General features: G+C 40.8%; 1 protein-coding gene across 2 annotated transcripts; it reads left to right on the forward strand.

Annotated features, from left to right (window-relative positions):
• Positions 1-637: 637 nt before the first annotated feature.
• exoc3l2a (exocyst complex component 3-like 2a) lies at positions 638-18,737 on the forward strand. 2 transcript variants are annotated; one of them, XM_083530630.1, is made up of 14 exons: positions 638-784; positions 2,495-2,739; positions 5,735-6,305; positions 7,579-7,793; positions 9,278-10,115; positions 10,419-10,533; positions 10,932-11,042; positions 12,030-12,130; positions 12,221-12,331; positions 12,521-12,656; positions 12,917-13,039; positions 13,877-14,032; positions 14,598-14,719; positions 16,180-18,737. In XM_083530630.1, the coding sequence occupies exons 3-14, from the start codon at positions 5,788-5,790 to the stop codon at positions 16,487-16,489; spliced, it is 2,856 nt and encodes a 951-aa protein (XP_083386756.1). In that variant the 5' UTR covers positions 638-784; positions 2,495-2,739; positions 5,735-5,787; the 3' UTR covers positions 16,490-18,737. The 2 variants fall into 2 exon arrangements, with proteins under 2 accessions (XP_083386756.1, XP_083386757.1); XM_083530631.1 differs by lacking the exon at positions 638-784 and having other exon boundaries at positions 2,471-2,739.
• Positions 18,738-22,621: the final 3,884 nt, after the last annotated feature.

Here is a 22,621-nt window from a genome sequence, read left to right on the forward strand (position 1 = left end):
TTTCCTCATATACAGTATCTCTAAAAGTGAGTACACCCATCACATTTCAGCAGCCATGTTAGTATAGTTTTTCAATATACTTCTCTAAAGAAATGAAACGTGGATATATTTTAGTCAATGTGCAGTTTATATATCGGCACATATTTACTGTCCTCTAAATTTTACTCCACATACAGACATTATTGTCTAAATAATTGCCAATTAAAGTGAGTCCACCCTCAATGCTAACAGCTGTACATCATGTAACCATGCAAAATCCTTTGTCCTATTCATCATGTTGATGTTTTTGTCTGCTTGACAAGACCATACAAATGTGTGTATCTTGTATGAAAGCAGTTACAATGTGGTGCTTTGAGACTCTCTGAGGATCTGAGAAAGGAACAGACCTCGCAAGGGTCCATCAAAGAAGTCGAGTCCTCGCGCTGTGCGTCAGGCGCAGAAGCTGCTTCAAAAAAACAGACTCTTAGAAGATTTTTGAAATTTGAGAGGTGGACTAAATTTTGCGAGATACTGTATATTATCCGATCTTCTCAAGGACTCTGCTGAAGCTGTTTCACCTCCTGTACTGAGTTCGGGCGACCACCAGGGGGGAGAACAGGACAAGCAAACAAAACATGGCGTGCTGTTTATTCTACCAGCATTATTAAGAGCTTTACGCTGATCAGAGTTGCAGTGGATTTGGAAACACTGTACACATCGGGTTTGGACACAATCACAGGACCATGATCACAAGATCATGAGGGGGGGGACCCAAGAATGCGGTGGAAACAAGTTTGAGAGCACAGTGAGAACTTGTGAAAGTGTACATAGACAGAAATATCTTATATGATGATTTTGAAAGTGTGCATCATGAAACAGAGGATTTCAATCTAAATACCAATCTGAACTGTAGGGGGAAAAAACTGTTGTTTGGTGACCCTCTTTGTAAGGTTACTGGTGGAACTTTTTAGCATGGTGTTTCTGTATTATAGTTGTAGAAGAGAAGTGGAGACAGTTTTCAATAACGCCAAATGTATCATATTTGATTTATGAGTTTCTGAGATGATCTGCACCACCTGCATTATCACTTCCCTTAAAAACTTTCTGAGACTTGTCTTTTGCTCCTAGTATATTTATCTACACTCTGCAGTCAATAGCAGGCTTTAGGCCGGCTTTGCTGAGTTTTTTGCAGGGAATCTTTTCTGAATTTGATAAAGTTAAATAAATATAAAGTTTATGCTTTTACTGGTTTTCCAATAGGAATATGTACTTTTTTTGAAGCTAATAATTAATAATTAATTAATTTTTGTAATTTTTTTTTACAGAAAATTATAGTAAAATCGTGTTGAAAATGTGTGTATCAATTATGATCGGCCAGGTATATAAGATAATTTAGCTTAGTCCTTAACGAGAGTTCCTGTGCCTTTCTTCTTTCTGGATCCACCTGATTCATCCAGACCCCTACCTCTAGATAGAGTTCCCTTAAATAAGAGACACTTTAAAAGGATGGTTCCACATGAGCAGTCTAAAGATCCATGAAGTTACTGAGCAACTGAAGAACTTTAAGGATGGATTTGGGCTGTAATTAATATCACCAGTCTGGTCCAATGGTTCAGGACTGCAGTTCAAACTGTTTATTTAAGCGTCAATCACTGAACAGTAAACAACAATGGAACTGTAATAAATAGACATTTGTTTGCACCCAGATAAATAAATTAATAGATATTTTAAAAAAATGTGCAGACACTGTTGAAAAAGAGAAATAAATAATATATAAAATAGAAAAAGAAATAGATATATGGACTGTAGCAGGAATAAATGTGCAAAAATACACTAAGTATGTATATGCTGTGTGTGTGTGTGTGTGTGTGTGTGTGTGTGTGTGTGTGTGTGTGTGTGTGTGTGTGTGTGTGTGTGTGTGTATATACTGTGTAGAGAATGAGGGGTATATAAAGATGAGGATGGGTTTCTCTTAAGTTTTCTATCACAGGCAGCTTTTGTCTTGACACTGGTTCACTCATTAGGAATAAACTTACGAACAATTCAAATAAAATGTTATACTCTTTATCGCTGTAAAGCTATTTTAAAGACACTAAAGGCTCCTTCCATAAATGTCGAATAAACATCTCCTTACTGAAAAAAAAAAAACAACTCACAGGACTTTCACACGAAACAAATCCGCTTATTATTCAGCCCAAGCTTCTATTATAGTGTATAACTATTCCTTCATTTCTTTCTTTCAAATGACATGAATTCATGTATCAATTTACAACCTCCGACCAATCAGAATGCAGAATTCAGTTATAAAGACAAACGTGAACAAAACGTCTGCCATGAGCGCCAAGTTCACAACGTTCGCACTGTTCATGTCACTGAGGTGTGTGTGTGTGTGTGTGTGTGTGTGTGTGTGTGTATGTATATATATATATATATATAATGTGCGTGTGGGTGAGTGTGTGTATTATGTGCTGTATGTGTGTGTATTATGTATGTGTGTCTGTGTGTGTTTGTTTAGGGAGGGTGCCTCTGTTTCCTCAGGATAACACATCAGCATCTGGTAGCAAACGAAGTGCCGGTGGCCGACATTCCATCAGACCTGTCTGGCACCTCTGAAGAAGAAACACACACACACACACACACACACACACACACACACACACACACACATACACACACACATACACACACCCTCACTCCTTCTGTGGACCTTCACACACTGGAATGGCACAGAAGTGAAGCGTATGTCCACTGGAGCTGAAGGTAAGGCGCGTGTGTGTGTGTGTGTGTGTGCGCATGTTCATAATCAATATGACTTTTTTCTGCAAAGATAAATGAACTACAACAGTTTGAATGTTAATCTTTTAAAACATGATTTGTTTAAAGCTGCAGGGTGCAAAAACTTTTCACTTCCATGCAGGTGTGTAAACTTTTGCTTTGTGATCTTTCAATGGGAATCTCCAGCATCAGTGTGTTAATTGTTCAGCCTCAACGAAGCACTTGAGGTCTAGTTTTCTCCTCAGTTACAGTTTTTTTTCCAAATGTATTTATTGCATCAATGGTTTAATTCATTTGCTGAGATCTGAAAGATCATATTTTGAAGATATTATGAGCAAACAGACTGTGTACTGAAAATACACATGAGCGCAGAATCAGAGCAGAATCATATATTTACCTAAAAACTCAAATAATTAAAGTTTTCTAGCACTAGTTTTTAGATCAAATGTATCTGCTCCATTCATATATATATATATATATATATATATATATATATATATATATATAGTGTTTATTTATTTGCTTGTTTGTTTATTTATCTATTATAATTTTCATTTATTTGTTGTCATGCTTGCTACGGTTAAATAACCTACAACACTCTTGTATAGCAATTAAATGCTACATTTTGGTTGACGTTACTGATCCTGGATGTGTGTTCATAACACACACTCCGGTGCTGATTTTTCTTGATATTTCTCACTGTCTGGTGCTTGTAATAATTTATAATCACACTCTTGGTTTCACCCAAATAACGATTTAAAATCAGGTTCCTTTTAAAATTTCTGACTTTTACCATCTAAGGGAGTGTTTCCTTGCCACAGTACCCCTGACTTGTTCATCAGTCATAAATACACACACATTTAATTATAAGTGAATTTTTGTTCTACATCCTGAAAAGCTGCTTTGAGACAATTGTGAAAAGCACTTTAGAAATTAACTCGAATTTAATTGAAATAAAAAACACCACCTGATATTTAATTGGCACATTTTATTATATTATTATTGTATAGCTATGATTTGTTAAAAAAAAAAAAAAAAAAAAATAAATAAATAAATAAATAAATAAATAAATAAATAAATAAATAAATAAATAAATAAAGACTTATAATGCAGGGATATTGATATTGATATTTAAAGGTATCTTCAGACCAGGCTTTTGGGTGTGTGTGTGTGTGTGTTTTGTCACACTAAAACATCTGTGTTGTGTTAAAAGTGAGTTTTTCATTCTCTTGTCCCTTTCATGAAACGTTGTGTCGGTTATATAACCTCAGTATCTGCGGCTTTACACACACCGTATCCCGACCCATTGGGCTTCCTGAAGTGCCTGTATTGACTACACACACACTCTCTGTGAGCCGCACACTGTAAAGAAGTCAGCATCAACTGACATACATATATACACACACACACACACACACACACACACACACACACACACACACACAGAGCCTATACATGCCCTGTATCCGTCAGAGTGTGTGTGTGTGTGTGTGTGTGTGTGTGTGTGTGTGTGTGTGTGTGTGTTGCAAAGAGTTTTTTCCCTCTTTGGCAAATCTAGTCTTGCACTTAATATTTAGAAAGAAAAAAAATTATTTGATATAAATTTCTATTTTTTATTAGAAAGAATTTTCAGTTGTTTGTAAATTTGTTAATGTGGGTAGCTAATGCTCAACAATCACACACACACATACAGTGTGTAGAAAAATGTTCTCAGTCAGTCCGTTATTGCAAGAAGCTATTTAACGGCAAGACATTTTTAAACATCATCCACTCTTCACTGACCAATCACTTTTTTTTATAGTGCTCTGTTAGCCAGCTTGGTAATTCTGTATATCACTGAACCAACACCCTTTTTTCACATACTAGCATTTACGAACCAAGATACTTAGCATGGGCAAACCTTCGTCTCGAAACATTACATTGTTAGTCAAAATACATTTCAAGTTACAAGCTACTCCAGTACTTGTTTGGCTTTATAACTCGACCCGAAGGTCCTGTGCAGCTGGCAGGGCCAAACAGAACACCATTTTTTCCCCCTTCGTTTGCTATTTATGTTAAAAACCGTCGTTAAAACACACACATATTACCAGAGAAATAAACAGCGCTTTCCTCTCAGGCGTACAATATTTATGAGTCCGGTTTCCTATTCAAGATAAAAATATTGGAAGAGGATACACCTCCAGACCCTGGAGTGAAAACACGGCACTAATTCAACAAACACTAGTGCTCATGCCAAGCAAAGCAAACACATAGAAAACGCACCTGCTTATTCTTAGCAAGTCGTCTTCTCCCATTATGATATACAACAAACGATGAATCGGTGCCCACTAGATCTGCTGTCATGCTACATTCAGACATGTTTCCACTCATTTTTACAGAAGGTTCCACACGAAATTCATAGTTTAATTGGATCAAGTGAACAGCAGTTATATAGTGTTATAATCTCAGCTAGCTAGAGTATACAGTAGGTTGACTGGTCGACACTCTCTTGTGTTTTGTGTATTGCCCCACACAGTCTTGTGTTGTCTGTCTGTCTGTCTGTCTGTACTGTTTTTCGTCTGCACTGTTTGCACGAGTTTGCACTCGATGCACTTTATGTAGCTTTGTGTTGTGTTGTAGCTCTATGTTGTTTAGTGTAGCACCAGGGTTTTGGAGGAATGTTGTTTATTTTTTACTGTGTACTGTGTACCTCTGTGTATAGTGGAAATTCCAATAAAAGCCTCTTGACTTGACTTGACTTGAAATAACCAGCTTTTCTGAGGTAAATTCAGCTGTTTCAGAGATGTTTGTCCCACTCTTAGTAAGTAGATCGGTATTTATGTTCTATTTGAGACGTGGTCAATCGAAAATGATGAAAATCAGTAAATTTAGGGTGCCTAGTGACATTGCGAAACAGTAAAAGTGTTTGTGGTCCCATTTTTCTGTCTGGAGCATATAAAATGCAGTATAAAATGCAAAATTTGTAAATTCTTGTTGACAGGACGATCGCACGGCCATTTTGTTTCCCAGTGTTGAACCCTTCCTGGAGCCAACATGCCCATCCTGAAGAAGCTCCCCGGGAGGTTGAGGAGTAACCTCAGCAACAGTGATGTGATGCTTAAGAACAACCATGAAAACAGCGAAACAACGCTGCAGGGTAACCATGGCAACGGTGAACTCATCCTTCTGCCGGACAGCCTAAACCCTTTTGACGACATAGACCTGGACGTGGGATGGAATGAAGAAGAAAGTGGGGTATGGGCGAGAGGACAGGACCTGACCAATTCGTCGCGTGATGGCGAGGCGCTGGAAAACGAGGTGAACGCCGAGCTGCACGGAAGCCTGAAGGTCACGGACAGGTCAAAGGGCAGCTCTCCTCTAAGAGGGACCCTGGAGCGAATCTGTGGCTCATCACCCCTGAAGACGTTGGGAAAACTGAGCAAGGGGCTGCGCATGACCGGAAGAAACGTGTGGAGCAACACCCTCCCGGCAACGCCCACTACCGGGAAGGAGAAGAAGAAGAAACAGAAGAATCATAGGAGAGCATCCGAGGAGATCATGACCTTGCTGAGGTCAGTGAATTGTTTATTTAAAGAATGTTAGCATGTGTGTGTGTGTTAATGAAAAACGTTGGATAATTATTAGCTACATATCTTATGTGCATTATCAACGTCATGAATGATCCACCAACATTTCTCCATGAATCATTTTTCACCAATCCATGTCTTTAAAATGTTGCTGGCTATAATTAGCTTGTTTAGCGCTGATTGTATGTTTGTGTGTGTGTGTGTGTGTGTGTGTGTGTGTGTGTGTGTGTGTGTGTGTGTGTGTGTGTGAATGTATGTATGTGGTAGCTCTGTGTCGAAAGATTGGCTCTATTAATACCTGGTACATTGTTTCCCCTGGTGCAGTGGGTTGTGTCTCTCTCCCATCATAAACACACAAACACACATCCGTTTGTTTATTTATAATACACAGAAAAACGTTTCACAGGAGGGACACAATGAAATGCTCAGGTCACGTCCGTTCACCCCTACTGCTGCTTAATTAATGCTTATGGAGTTATTCAGGAAACTGGCTTAAGAACACATGCCTGGGGAAACACTCCTGAAGAGAGCAGATGAAATATATTTAAAAAATGTAGTTATAGATCTTTGTAAAAGGCGGAAGCGCTGGTATCATGGGAATGAAGGCAGGGTCTGTTTAGTCAGCTCCTCCTACCTACATCTAAGTCTTCAAGCGAGTGAATCTTTTGACAAAATTAAAGCAGCCATTTGTAATCTTTAGTGCTTTTTTTTGCTGGAAAAACGAACAACAACAATAAAAACCACTCAATTCCTCTCGTTCTCCAGCCCCATCCCTTCTGTTTAACCAGTATACTGCATCGTAAGCTAGCTTTTTCTTTAAAGTGCGGGAGATCATTTCAGGGCCTGAAAAATGTGAAGAGAAGCTAAAAAAAGATTTTAACGTGGTAATGTTACGTAGGTTTTGTGCGGTCTTTCTGAAATAAATGGTTGTTACAGGTCATTTGTAAAAAAACAAAAAAAAACACACACACACACACACACACACACACACACACACACACACAAAGTCAAAACTAAATTTTATAAATATCCTTCCTGAAGAGGGCGGTGGGTTAGGATGGTGTAACGAGAATACATTTTCAATATGGCAGTTTTCATAATAATACAGTTGAAGGGTTTGTTGGCAAATATGAAAGCTTTTGGGTGAGCCTGGCCAGACCGTATATTGCTATAAATGAAAATCCTCTTGATCCAAGTATGATTTCTACTTGTTACATAACTGTCTTCACCTCATCTCCTCCATCTTTCCCCTGTCCAGGCTGGCGGGCCGGAGGAAGAAGAGTGAGCGTAGAGAGTCTCTCCCCGAGGATGAGGTGAATGGTGAGGATGACGAGGACGCCCACCGCCGACCCTCGTTCCTGCGGAGCCTAAGCAAACTCCGTGGAGACTCTCTGACCAGCCGTGACTCCCAGGAGGCCGAGCTTGAGAGCCCAGAGGAGGAGACTCCTATCAAACGCAGGGAGCCACTCTCAGGTGAGAACTTTTGTCCGTTTTATGCTCAAGCACTTAACGTTTTTTTTTTAACACCTTAAAACATAATTTGCAGTTAGCAGTGATGATAAGCAGTCAGGAGTTCAAGCCACGGTATTGCCAAACTGCTACTCTTGGGGCCCCTGAGCAAGGCTCTTATTCCTCAGTGCCCCAGGGCCAATGTATCATGACTGACCCTGCACTCTGACCCCAGCTTCCAAACATCGCTGAGATATGCAAAGAAAGAATTGCGTTGTGCGTTGCGTGTACCTTTTTCTGTAGGTCGTATCACGCAGAGGTTAAATTTGCTAAGTGTACCGTACATGATTGAGTCTGATTATGAATAATGACTTAGCACTGATTCACGCAAGAGAACAAACAGGGGCATAGAGAATGGGAACCGGAGAAAGAGCAAGAGAAAGCCAAGAGTGACAACATCTACATGCCCTGACCTCCGTCTTTCCTCAGCCTGCTTGCGTCACTGTTCTGTAGTCAGAACATCAGAAAGAATCAACACCAGGTCCTGACCCAACTGACGCCTTCTTGTATTCCTCATCCGAGTGAGACACAAAGTTCGCTGACCTAAATGCTTAAACAGTGGCGTATTATGTGAGCAGCAGTTTGTACACCTGTGAACCCTGATTCCTTTATTGGCAGCTCATCGGCTTGTGTTCGGATTGCTAACGAGGCGGAAGTCTGCATGCGAAAACTTCGCCGCCTACCCCACAATGCTTTGCTCTTAATAAGTAGCCTTGAGGTCTTAAGGTGCATCTGAGTCATCGCCAATCAACGGTGAAAAAGCCAGGAAATGACGTACGTTCACTGGGCTACGGATCTGTTTTCTGATAAGACTCTCGCCAGAAGCTGCTTCAACGCTCAGAGTGTTCTAACCTGGAGAACACCCTTAATGACAAAACAACACATTTTCACTTAAGGACATAATGCGTTCATCACATTCTGAACACACTGGCCGTGGGTTTTAATTGGCATTAATTCAAGCCAGTCTGCTGCTCTAGTTATAATTAAAACTATGAATCGAAAGTAGCTAGCAAATAAAAGAAGTTTGATTACATTAAACTTAAAACTTTAAGAGGGAATGAATTGTGTCAAATGTCCTATAAAGTGCTACATTAGCTGTGTAGCTCCAGTGCTTTCAAAACTCTAGAAACTCCAAAAGTATCTTTAGCAATCGGAAATCAAGTAATTTGTGTGTCTTGATATATTTTGTTTGCTAGCTACATGATGTAAACTTAAAAATACTTTAAAGGTTTTCTGAGAAAACTTTAAATCATATTAATTCATTTTCATACTTCTTACGTATTTTCACTTCAAAACATTTAGCCTTAATAACTCAACCTGACATTCAAGACTGGGTGTTGAAGGGTGCATCTTTGAGGTCATGCTTGAACATCCCACTCATTAACACCTACCATTAGGAGTTCTGAGAAATCGCTATATATGTGAAATCATTTCTCTTATTTGTCCAGTCCTTGAAATCCTGCAGCTGGTAAATCAGCGAGACCTCCTGCTGGCTGACACCCACATCCAAGAGCTGGAGAGAGAATGTGAACTTGACCCTACCCTTTTGCAAACTCCGCCCACCACCCCTACAACCATTGCTACAACTCCTCCACCGTCCTCGCCTCTGTGGCTTTCCCTGGTGGGCCAGTGTGATGATGAGATTCCGAGCCCCTGGGACGCGAGCTTAAGGAAAGTTAAAGATGTTGAGTTGCTCCATGAGGCACTGCAGAGAGAAATGTGGGATGTGGTACGCGAGTCCCTACGGCAACCATGTGCTGGCCCCCAGCTTGGCCTAGTCGTTCTTGTGATCCAGCAGGAGGAGCATGCCGACCGCATCTGGACCCTACGCCAAGAGGCTCAATCCGAGCACCGTAATGGGACACAGCCTGATCTGCATGAGAGGGAACAGTCAGACCTTCACGAAAGACCCCGCTCTGACCAGGGCCAGGAGGCCCTGTCCAACATGTTTGAGGGGGTCCATTCCAAGCGTCCAAGGAGGCTGAGGCAAAAATGGACGGAGGCAGTGGGAGAAGCAGCTGATTGGTCACTTCCACAGCATGGGGGTATCGCAGCAGGACAGATGAGCATATTCCTGGATCGGCTAAGAAGCAGAGTGGTGGAAGACATGGATGCGGCACGGAGGAACGTAGTAGGAGTGTATCCGAAGGAGTTCTACGTGTTCCAGGTGTACATGCAGAGCTACCACAGAGGCGTGGCCAAACGTCTCCGAACCATCACCGCAGGCCAAATGCAGATCACTGATATCTACTCATTGCTTGACTGGGTCTACAACATCTACAACAGGTAGACATTCATTTAAAAATTTTCTGTGAAAGATTTCCTAACAAAATTATTAAGATGTCTAAAACCTGTGTTGGGAAAAACTGATTTGCAGTATTGTTTGCAGTAGATGAGGCTCTATTTTAGACTTACACTATATTACCATTTTTCTGGTCCAGAAATAAGCTCTAAAAATTAAAAATTTCACCTTTAAAAACTTTCAATAGAGCACATGATCAGTTTACAATAAATAAACACACACCTACACATATTACCAGCTTGTCAATTCTGGGCAGACTTCCGGCTGACTGTAGGGGTGTGTTGCAGGGATGTGCTGGGCGTTGTGGGTGCTATGGGGTCTATAGACTGTGGATCTCTCGAGCCACTGCTTCCTGCCGAGGTCATGGACAGATTGGAGCAAGAGTGTCTTGACACCGTCTGGGTACACACACACACACACACACACACACACACACACACACACACACACACACACACACAAACACACACACACACAAACCTATTACACACAAACCTATTACACACATATAGACACATACCATGCTAGACACCATAACACACACTGACATACATCTGAATAAATACAAAGCCAAAGTGAAATTTCAGTTCAGTACCATGGACAGTTGTGATGTAGATTTGTGACTTTAGCGTGTATTAAGCTAATGAGAGGAAGCATCAATGCTAATGCTACTTTGTAATTACAGTCTCCATGGTTCATTACAAGGTTATTATTAACTGCTGTGAGCTTTATAGCAATTATGGGTAATTAATAACAATGTATCACTGTGTTTGTGTGTCGGGTTGGGTGTGTTTGTGTAGGATAAAGTAACTATGGGGCTCTCTCAGGTTCTGGAGGATGAAGAGAAGCGATGGGCTCAGACTTTACACATTGAGGAGTACCAGTCTGGTCTCGCACGTTCAATCATACAGGTAAAACAAACACACACACACACACACAAACACACTTGCATACGTGTGTGGAATCAGAACCACAATAGGAATTTGTGTCAGTGTCTTGGTGACAGAAGCTTCTATATACAACAAAATATAAATAAAAAAGAACAAAAATTTATATACACTGTGCAAAGTAGTGCATAGAAATTGTGATAGTGTGTGAAATGTAATAAATAAAAAGAAAACAAACGTGTTTACATATTAAACTTGATTGTCATCAGATACAATATGTACAAAAGTTTGGGACAACATTTCCAGCCATTCAGATTTTTTTCCCAAACTGTTATTACAAAGTTGAAGCCACACAGTTGTTCAGGACATCCTTGGAAGTGGTGGCATGAAATTTTTTATCCAAACCTGTTCCAGCTTGACAATGTCCCTGTGCACAAAGATCTGCTTTCTATGATTTAGACTGGAAGATCTCCTGCTATAGAGCTCTTAACCCTATTAAACACCTTTGTGATGAATTGGAATGCTGACTGCACCCCAGGCTTCCTCACTTTGTGGCTAAATTGCTCAGGGGCATAGAGGTGGCAGCTGGGTGTGGCTGGGATCTGAACTCACAACCTTTGGATCCAAAGCCCAATGCCTTCAGATGCTAATATTTCCATAACGGATTGGACAAATTATTTGCATGAGTAGCTGAATATTATTATTATTATTATTACACCAATTGATTGGACATTTTTTGTAATGTGAACAATCGGACATTATTGTTTCCTTGTGTGGTCAGATGCTGTTTGCATGAGTGATTGGACCTCATTATTATTAAAGTTATCAGGCATTGCTATTAATGTGGATTGTAACTTGTACATAAAGAATATTCTGTGTGTGTGTGTGTGTGTGTGTGTGTGTGTGTGTGTGTGTGTGTGTGTGTGTGTGTGTGTGTGTGTGTGTGTGTGTCTGTGTGTGTCTGTGTGTGTGTGTGTGTGTGTGTGTGTGTGTGTGTGTGTGTGTTTACAGAGGCTGAAGGTGGACCTGGACAGATCGACTGGTGTCAGTCAGCCTTTGGGAGCTCGAGTGGCCCGTTGCACTCTGAAAGGTTTAGCTGACTTCCTCCACAGGTGAGGACTAAGATGATGATGATGATATATGTTGAATATGATGGTTATAGCATGTGCTAGTTTGGTCATCATTGGTGTATGTGTGTTTAGTTTCCAGAGGAAGGTGGAGATGTTTCACGAGACTCAGGCGGAGTTTGGGGATCGAGCTGATGGTTATGTGTCCCGCACCATCGCTCTGGCCAACTGTGTCCCTCCCTTCAGGTCAGCTGTCCTGATTTACACAAAATAACACCAAACACACACACACACACACACACACACACACACACACACACACACACACACACACACACACACACACACACACCATCACCGCAAGTGAATTTAAATGTAATCTAATGTGTGTGTGTGTGTGTGTGTGTGTGTGTGTGTGTGTGTGTGTGTGTGTAGAAGCTTTGTGGAGCGCTGTAGGCAGTGTGATCCCCTTGGCAGTGAAGACTCCTCCCACAGAGCGCACTCATCACTCGAGCGCATCATCAACCAGTCTGTACGTGTTCTCACTGACAGACTGTTCGAAAGCATTAGGGTAAGACATAAACACACACACACACACACACACACACACACACACACACACACACACACACACACACACACACAAACACATATATACACACACACACACACACACACACACACACACACACACACACACACACACACACACACATAAATATGGTTTTACGCCTGCCCTTGTTTGTGTATGTTGTCTAGCAGAGTGTGTGTGTGTGTGTGTGTGTGTGTGTGTGTGTGTGTGTGTGTGTATATATATATGTGTCACCGTAGCCCTTCTTTGATAAACTGCTGAGAAAGAAATGGCTGAACAACACCGAGGCGTATGAAAGCATCGAGGCCTCCATCAAACAGCACTTTAAAAAGTTCCGCAGGATGGACTGTCCGCCCTATCAGGTACAACAAACACACACACTTTGCTTTGAGCTTACAGTGTTACAGGGACAATATTACACAAACACACTTAGACAACCAATTAGATATTTCTCTAATACTACAATTTACTGTTTAATTATTTGTGTAATTGAATCATTTCATTATGAATCGACTCACTGACTTACTGACCATGACTAGTTTTACTAACTACATTTATTGACTGATATTGACATTCAGTTATTGACTCGGTGACTTATTGACCTACTGACTAAGCAAAGTACTGACTAGCTGACTCATTGATTAGTTGACTCATTGCCATATTGAATTACCGACTCCTTGATTTAATGACTCATTGACTTGTTGACTCACTGATGTAGAAACTTAGTGAGTCATCAATTTGTTGACTTATTAACTCAATTATTTACTGACTAACTGACATGTTGGGTCACTGACTTAGAAACTCATTGAATTACTGATTTAGTGACTTGACTGAAATGGACACAATAACTTATTCACTTATTGGCTAAGTGAGTTATTGACTTGACTTACTGACCTACTCAATAAGCAATGTATTGACTAATTGACTTTTTAATTTCTTGAAAAATCATTTTGTTGAGTCATTAAATTACTGACTCATTGATTTTTCTGACTCCTTGTCTTGTTGTCTCACAGACTTTTAAACACTTTATGACTCACTGATTTGTTGACTCATTGAACCAATGATTTGTTGAATCATTTACATACTGATTAGCTTAATCGTCGCCTGCTATGTGACTCACTGACTCGTTTGATTAATGACTTTCTGGTATATTGTCTCACTGACTTTGATTCACTGACATTTGTCTGATTGATTAACAGACACTAGTGAACGAGGTGCACAGGCGGGTCATGCTGGAATACATACGTGCCATCATGAGGGGGCGGGTTATCTGCACGTCACTCAAAATGAGGAAGAGACTCGCATTCCGGCTGCAGGACGAGGCCAGGCAGCTTAAAGCACTTTTTAAAGACCTGGTATATACTTACACACAAATACACACAAACACACAAATACACAAACGTAATAATGTATGAATCTTTGTGTTCTTTGATGGAATAAATCAGACCTAATTGTGGATCTCAGAATCTCAGCGAGATGTGAGACAGTTAAAGCCCAAGTCAGCTGAGGTTGTTTTGATTTTTCGGAGGGTCTGGGTAAATGTGCACAAGCAGCGCCATTCTTATCAGTCCAGTGCTACACTTAAATCACCCGTCCATCATCTTAACTGAAAACAGGAAGTGGGCCACTCGGGCACTTCCTGCCTGCTGTCTTTGAAGGCTTTCTGCAGCTCGGACCGTTTCCGCAGAAATGCCCAAACAAGCTTTTAATTCCATAGAGAATATTTAGCGTGTGGACGAGAGAGAAGGAGAGAGAGAGAGTGTCGGAGGTGTATTTATAGCTCCTGCCTATGTGAAACTCCTATAGGGAAGCTTTCAGGGGTCTGAGGTCCAAACCTCAAGCTTATCTGTCATTTGTACACAGGTCTACAGTATTGATTGTCTAATTTTTAATTCTTTTTTTAATTCTTTTTTTTCTCAGGAGTCTACCTGTTCTTGGCTGGATAATGTGATCAGTCACCTGGCTGACATCATCCTCCTGGAGGACACACCCTCTATTCAGATGGAGGTGGGGATGCTGGTAAAGGAGTTTCCAGATATTCGGTATGAAACACAAACACACTTACACACACCCACACACACACACACACACACACACAGAAAAAAACAGGACGTTCCTCTGCAGAGTGCAGCAGAAACCTGTCCCATTACTCAGCATTATCTCTTCGGACCCTTAACACCTCGAGCGTTTCATCGTTTATAACGAAGTGCTGAGCTGACAGACGGAAGCAAGCGGCTCTGAACTCTGTCTGTCACAGACTCACTTCATTCAGGAATAAGTGAACCTCTCGACCCCGGCCTCTTCCTGTCTCTGCAGAACGGCTATTTTTCACAACACCCTTCACCTTCCTGAACCCTTAAGAATGTCTCGCCAAAAATAGTCGCCCAGTGGAGACAGAGGTTTGTGGCGCACCTTGGTGCCAACTTCCATGTGAAAGGGGGGCCGAGGTGAGGCTGGCACGAGACGAGGCGGCACTTGAGGAACAGCCAGGGCACCGAGAGTCTTAAATCCACTCCAGGAAAGTGCTTTAAATCGTCAGCAGAGCAGATCATCTGGCCTTTAGTGATCAGTATCATTAGATTGGGACTTGAAGAAAAGAGAGAAATGATAGAATAAAAGAACACAGTCTAGAGTTGGTCCATGCATGTGAGAAAGACCCACAGAGGCACAGAGACAATGCAAGTGATTCCGTGATCCTGTTATTCAGCCCACGGGGTCGCATGGACACATCGATTGATGTGTGCCATAAATTTTTCTAATCAGCTGTTCTGACAGAATAAAACCTGATGTGTGTATATAAATGAGTGTGTGTTGTCATTTGCTGGCAGTGCTCCTGCTTGCTGACGCAAAAGTCAACTCAGCCAGCAGGAAGTGGCTGTGGACTACTTCCTGTTCTTTGCCAGGTCACAGGAGACTCGCTGGTGCCATCATTCCTTAAAGATACACCCCCACACACCCCCACCCACATATACACTCATGCTTAAACATTCCAATGAAGACATTGGCTCTATACACACACACTTTGCAGTAACGAGATCGAAGCCATGCCCATGCCCTTGGATTTACTCACTACTCCTGTTGATAATCGTCTCACAATACAAGCTGTATTGATGAGATAAAATGTAAATAATTTTTTACAACATGAAGAAATAGTGGTAAGACCCTCCTACTTTACTTGGACTGACCTATGCATTGGACACACCTCCTTCACTGTCACTGGACTGATATAGAGTCAATCCCTCAATCACTGGGACTGACTGATGCACACGTTACAGATTCTTCACTGGGACTGATAGGTGCAGATGTCATGCCTCCATCACAGTGGCTGACTGATGCAAAGGCCACACCTCTTTCACTGGGACTGACATGAGAACACACCCCCTTGTAGCCAAGAAAATCTGTAGAGTGGGAGCTGATGAGTAAAGATATAAGTTCAAGACCATCCGATGAAGCAAAATAAAGACAAAAACAATGATGATTTTTTTTTCTCTCTCTCTCTCAGGAGGAAGCATGTCTCCGCTGTACTCAATGTCAGAGGGATGGTCCAGCAGGCAGAACGTCACGAGATTCTCGCAGTTGTTCGGGACTTTGAGACCAGCGATAGCCCTGCCATCGTTTCCAGAGATCACGCCTTGTTCTCTGAGATCACTGTTGCAACGGACATGCCTTGTCTGGGACTGGTTCTGATTCGTTTCGGACTGAGAGTGACATCATGGGTGTCAAGCGCCCGACCTCACAGGAGACGCCCCAAAAGAAGCGCGAGTCGGAGAGCAGGTGGCGCTAACGAACAAGTTACACAAGAAAACCAATAACATCTCACTAACCATAACTAGTAGACAATAAGAAACAGGTCAACATGTTACAGATATTAGCTAGTAATCAGTCAAAAATGTAAGCAAATGAATCGCTCAGCAAATGTTCCTAACCGTGTTGCAATTTGACAGCTCCCACAACAGTCAGCATTTTTTTGCTAACACGCCACTTGGATGGCAGATTTCCCTCAAGGACTGCATGAGAGAAGATTAAAACTATTTTGGCCAAATTTAAAGTGGATACTTGTCCATGATTTCTTTAAACAGGTTCAATCCAAAAGGCAGACCAAACACGAACTCAAAAAAGGTTGTTCCAAAAACGATGATAGCATAAGATGTTACCCTTCTAGTTACCCTTTCTTATTTTGTTTAGCAGGAAATTAGTTGCAGCTCATGATCAGTGCTCAGGTACGCCAATAAAATAGCGGAATTGAACAGATCAGCAATTGTAGTTAGTCCACGCCGGACGCTACAATTGCTACAGTATAACTGATGATACTGAAATCTGAATCTGAAAAAGGCTCCTTTTTTAGTCACAATTAGTGCCACTAAAATGGAACAACCAAATAGATCACATGCAGCTTAGCAACCATGTAGTGCAAAAACACGACAGCCACCAAGTCAATGCGGCAAACCGACCGCCGGATTCACCGAAATCCATGCGTTCCACAAGACAAGCGCAGGAAGACATAGAAAAAAAAATGTGACCCCTCGCATTTCTTCGAGGTGGGAGGATTGAAACAGGAAGTACTCTCCATTATTCACACAGCTAACAGGAAGTGGACTTAATGACCGCCGAGTCATCTGTCCCGCGGCCTGACACAGCTAATGGTTCCTCCGGTGGAAACGAAGCCCTATTCTAATTCATGCCGAACAATGGAGCGCGCTCGTGAATAGACGCGAGGTCTCGTCCCGTTTTAATCTAAAACTGCTGGATAAATAAGATAGAAACCTAAAAAAAAAAAAAAGACGACGCTTGCAAGGTTTACTCAATCCTTCTCCAGATTTGCCTTTTTGACTTTTTTTTGTTATATACCGAGAGCAGTGTGGTGAGACAGAGTGGAGTTTAGTGTTTATCTTAAATAGCTACCTGGTCACAATTACAATCAACATGGGTCACTTCCTAAACCAATTAAAACAGGCGTAGATAGTGCACTTAATCTGCCGTGTGATTTTCATGTGACGATTGTTGCTAGATGAAATCTTTAGAATTATGAAATTCCTGGGAAAGGATTTTTATTCTATTTATCGTTTGCAAACTGGAAATCATTTGGTGCAGAAAACAAGCATAAATGCAAATATTCCTTCGCTCTTATAGCCTTTCTGTAAGTCGCTCAGCTCAGCTTTTTTTTTGCTGTCGGCCATCTTGGATCGCAGTGCTACTAAATTCCCCTACCACATTATTACATTACATGTTCTAATCTTGATGGCTGATTTTCGTTGTACGCCCTGTTTCCCTGTTACATTGTCTCGGCTCAATATTTTTGGAAGTGGATGCCAAATTACCTGCAGTCTCAGAGAGTAAACAGAGGCGACAGTGTCTTATTGATATTCCTTTTCATTTCTGAAAATAATCCCCACAAAACTCATACGATATTGTTCTCAGCGTCACGTCTAAAGATCGAACTGTACATTAGTGTGGTGTGATGTTCAGCCTGGAGTGAACGTAAAGAACATTTGGGGACCAAAAGAAATTTGAAGCAGATGTATTGTAGACTCATTAAGAATGTAATGATAAGCATGATGGCTTTGGGAGGTGGTTATGCAGATTTTAAGAGCAACTGTGTTCGGTGAAAAAGGTCTCTGAGCCCTCGAGGTTCGGTTACGTTCTGGGAGTGCGAGAGGTTCAGGGATGTGTCTTTCAAAATCTCAGCATAGGTTTGTGAATGTAATTCATGATGCAAAAACTCTAAAAATGAGAACGCTTTTTGCCATTTGAATCGTAACTCAAGCCGAATCGTTCTATGCACGATGGATATCAATAGTCCAAAAGAAGAGTTTATATTATTAAAGAAATATTTTTCAGTAACTGTACTTAATCTTATTACTGTAGTATGTGCGTCCTTCTCAACTAGCTGGTCTTGAACTGTATCTATTCAATTATTTGTGCAGTTTTTTTTCATGAAATTCTTGTGAAATCAATTGAAAGGATATGAACTGAAGTGATGTGAAACATAAATTGGATTGTTTTTAAAGACTTTCAGTGGAAATAAAAAAAGAAACCCATTGACTGGGTTTTCGAACCAAAGACTATCGGATTTGTCTTGTATTTTTTTATTCCATTTCCTGAATCTTCCTTGTGGTATTTGCAGGAACCTGAAAGGAACCGATTCTAGATTGGTTCCAGAGGTAATCTTATGTGTTTCGTGGCTCTTGGGTGTTGGGGTGGTTATAATGGAGAGGTGTTCTGTATGTATTTTACTTTGGATAAATAAGGTTTCCAGTAAAAGGGGTCTATTTGGAAGCTTTTTAGAAAATGTGACACTTTATGCTTCTACAATGGGTCATTACAAGTTCCTGAAGACATAAAAAAAATGTAAGACGGACAACCGAGAAGCCTTTCTAAGTGTTAATTGGATCAAAATCAATTAAAAAAATTTTTTATAGCACTCTGAACAATGGACGTTGTCCCAAAGCAGTCCCAAAGTCTATCTTTAATGAGCATGTCAGATGTATCAGCGGTGAGGGAAAAACCACCTGAGATGGAAGAAACCTTGAGAGGAGCTAAACTCAAAAAGGGAACTAATTCTCATCTGACACTGAATGTCCATTCAATTTACACTATATGAAATCTATTTGTGGACAATTGACCTTAAGATTGGTATGTGCTTCTTTTTGAACATCCCATTCCACATTGAGCCCCCATTTTCTCTTATAATAAGCTTTACTCTTCTGGGAAGTTGTTCCATTAAATTTTGTGGAGATTCATAGAAGGAGATCTTCCACTCCAACCCATGTAAAGCATATCTTTATCGAATTGGCTTTGTACACAGGAGCATTGTCCTGCTGGAACAGGTTTGGGTCTCCTAGTTCAAGTGAAGGAAAAATTAATGCTACCAAAGACGTCCTAAACAATTGTGGGCCTCAACATTTGGGGAAGAATCACACATGGCAGGAAAAAACAGGGGTCCAATACTTTTGTTTATATAATGTAGTTACATCATTGTTGAGGTTTACTTAATGGGAGCCATCCATAGTAATCTCATGTATTTTTAGGCTGTCCAAATGAAGCAATCTTTATGCAGCAGCAAGTGGTTTCCAAAGGTTTTTTGAGTAGAAATTATGATAGATCAGTGGACACAAACCATGTACTTGACTGAACGTACAAAGTTTTTGCCTTCAAATGTACTTGCGTATCCAAAGTGCTATGATTTATTAAAACTATAATGTTCCTGTTATCACTTTTATCACAAAACTCTTTACTTAATCACCTCAGTTTATGTGAAAAATCCAATTCTACAACTCGAAAGTGACTCTCAGCACACTGATCTATTAATAGAATGATATTAACGACTTAAACACTGATTGGTTTTTATTACAATTATCATGAGCACAAAACCTTTTCAATGCCTTAAAAAACCCCACAAATGATTGAGGCAAATGGTAAATAAAAGGAAATGGTCTGGAAAATAAAGAAAGGGTTTTGGCTAGTCGGTTATCCTAGCTAAATCATAGTGTTCTTACCAACCATTTATTGAGGGAAATTATATAGTATTTTGGCCAGTCTTTATGAAAATGTGTTCAAAATTTTTTTAGGTATGTCCAAACATATAGGTATTTTGGCTTGGTGTTTGGGCCCAAACAAGAGGTTTTAGGCCTGAAGGTTGTTCTGGAGACATGGAGGCATAGTATGTGGTGTTCAGGGTAAAAATTAAGAGAAATAATGTAACCGTAGATCTTTAGTGTAAAAGAAATAGCAAGGGTGAACAGTGTGTTTCTGTAGGTGAGTTCTTTTTTTTTAGGGTAAACAGGGTTTTTGGGGTAAAGAGTTTGTGTTTAGTTGGTGTACAGGAGGCAGTTTGGGAAGTGAAAGGGGTTTCAGGGTTTCCTGTTGTGCTGTGAGGTGCCAAACGGATCCTCCGATCAGAGCCAAGTTTACACACCAGCACAGGCGGCCACATCCTCTCTCTCACACACACACAGCAATCTGCTTTCATCTGTAACAAAGCTCTGTCCTAGAATAGCACACACACACACACACACACACACACACACACACACACATACACACAAACATGATAATGATTATTTATCTTTCATTTTTTACAGTTTGATTCTTCACCAGCTCTTATGTTCCTCTTCTGCTTCTCATTATATTAGCATATCATTTGTCTCCTTCTAGTTGGCCCTGGTGTTTCGTTTTTAAACATCAAACCCCAACATTCTTGTCCGCTCTTCCTCCAAAAGTCTGAAGGGGTTTTTCGTGACAGGGAGCATTGTGGGTAATGGATTTGTCAGATACTCCAATCAGTGAAACCCAATGGAAGACGGGAAATTGGGACGCCTCCGAATTCCCCGAAGACGTTTCCAGGTTTCCGGTTATTATGGATCGCAAACCATTGGCACCTTCGAGGCAGGAACACTGAGGAGGAACTTTTCAACATCTGGTCTTTTTTATTAACTCTCTCCTCTCTCTCTCTCTCTCTCTCTCTCTCTCTCTCTCTCTCTCTCTCTCTCTCTCTCTCTCACTTTCTTTTCCTCCTTCTGTCTTGCTCAGCCTTGTTAATTTCTCGGCCTCAGTGTCTCTCTGTTTGAGCCAGTTTGAGGTTATTTGATTTCAGCATGGTTTCATAACTTTCCATACTGTTAAGATGCTCCTGATTAACTCTACAGTACACTCTGATACTGTGTCCTCCATTTCATAATTATATTCCTAAAATATCCTCTTACAGAAATCAACGAAAATAACTCGATTCTGTTCACATCGATCAGCGAGATCCCAAAATCGGCTCATGTGGAAAATGGTCTTGCGTTTCTGTCTATCGTCCAGCAGATTTCATTATTAACTTCAAAAAGTCATTATTCATGCAATGTAACCAGATTAACTCATGTGACATCACTGCTAGTCTTGTAGCTGTCTAAGACTAACTAAGGATGCAAGCTAGCTAACATTCAGCTCGCTATTATACTACAAAATCTGTAACTGGAAAAGGAAAAACTGGAAAACTGGACTTTTCCAGCCATGTTTGGTTCTCCACCAAACTTCTGGAAACACACAACTGTATAGGACGTCTTTAGAAATTTTGCCTTCACTTGAACTTGGAGACGTAAACCTGTTCCAGGATGATATTGTCTCTGTTGCCAGCTCCATGAAGATCTGCTTTCCATGGGTTGAATTTGGTGAAAGATCTCCTGCTATGGAGCTCCAAACCAATTGAACATGAATGAAACTGAACGCTGATTGCACTCCAGGAACCTCCTCAATTTATCACCTACATCAGTACCTGACTTTATTAACACCCTTGTAGCAGAGTGAATGTCCAAAAAATCTAGTGGAACATCTACCTAGAAAAGTGGAACAGTGAATAGAGATTTGAAGTGAAATCGGAAGCTCAAAAAGAAGGATGTACTAATCTTATGATCTGGTGTAGCTTCTTTTTCTAAACATTAGCCAAACTAGCAAAGGTTCGACGTTATTTATTTAAAACCGCTATGCAGGTTTGCTAGCGTCGCTTGTAACTCCGTCACTACGGGCAGATTCAGGATACGTCGTTCTCCTACGCAACAATCCCAGTTAACCTTATAGTGTTATTCCGCACTGGATAACTCAATAACGGCTCCTAGGTGTGACTTGGGATGATGAATCGTTTTTCCCCTTGATCTCTTTTAAATGTGTTTCCTGTTGTCAGGAAAGCGGGCAGCCTCTGATTCAGCGCTGTCTTTTTTTTTTTTTTTTGTGATGGCTCTTAATCATCCAACCACGAGACATTTGTCTATTGAATAGTGAAAATATACCTGCGTCTGCAGCCGAGCGATAATCATATCCGTTTATATTTTTCCATTGTGTGTCGGAGGGTGAGGAGCGGTACCTGCCTTCCTCCTGGCTTCTTTAGGACACTGGTGGTGGTTATAAATACAGCCGGTGATGTCACACTTTGTAAACAGGCGTCGGGAGGTGAGTGACATGCTCTT

Source organism: Silurus aristotelis (assembly GCF_946808225.1).
Source record: "Silurus aristotelis genome assembly, chromosome: 26".
Lineage (NCBI taxonomy): Eukaryota > Metazoa > Chordata > Actinopteri > Siluriformes > Siluridae > Silurus > Silurus aristotelis.

Excerpts from the sequence above, each read along its gene's own strand:
- exoc3l2a (XM_083530630.1), top strand. The coding sequence starts at position 5,788 with ATGCCCATCCTGAAGAAGCTCCCCGGGAGGTTGAGGAGTAACCTCAGC. Across the intron at positions 10,534-10,931 it reads AGTGTCTTGACACCGTCTGG|GATAAAGTAACTATGGGGCT; the intron begins GTACACACACAC and ends GTGTTTGTGTAG. Across the intron at positions 14,720-16,179 it reads AAGGAGTTTCCAGATATTCG|GAGGAAGCATGTCTCCGCTG; the intron begins GTATGAAACACA and ends TCTCTCTCTCAG.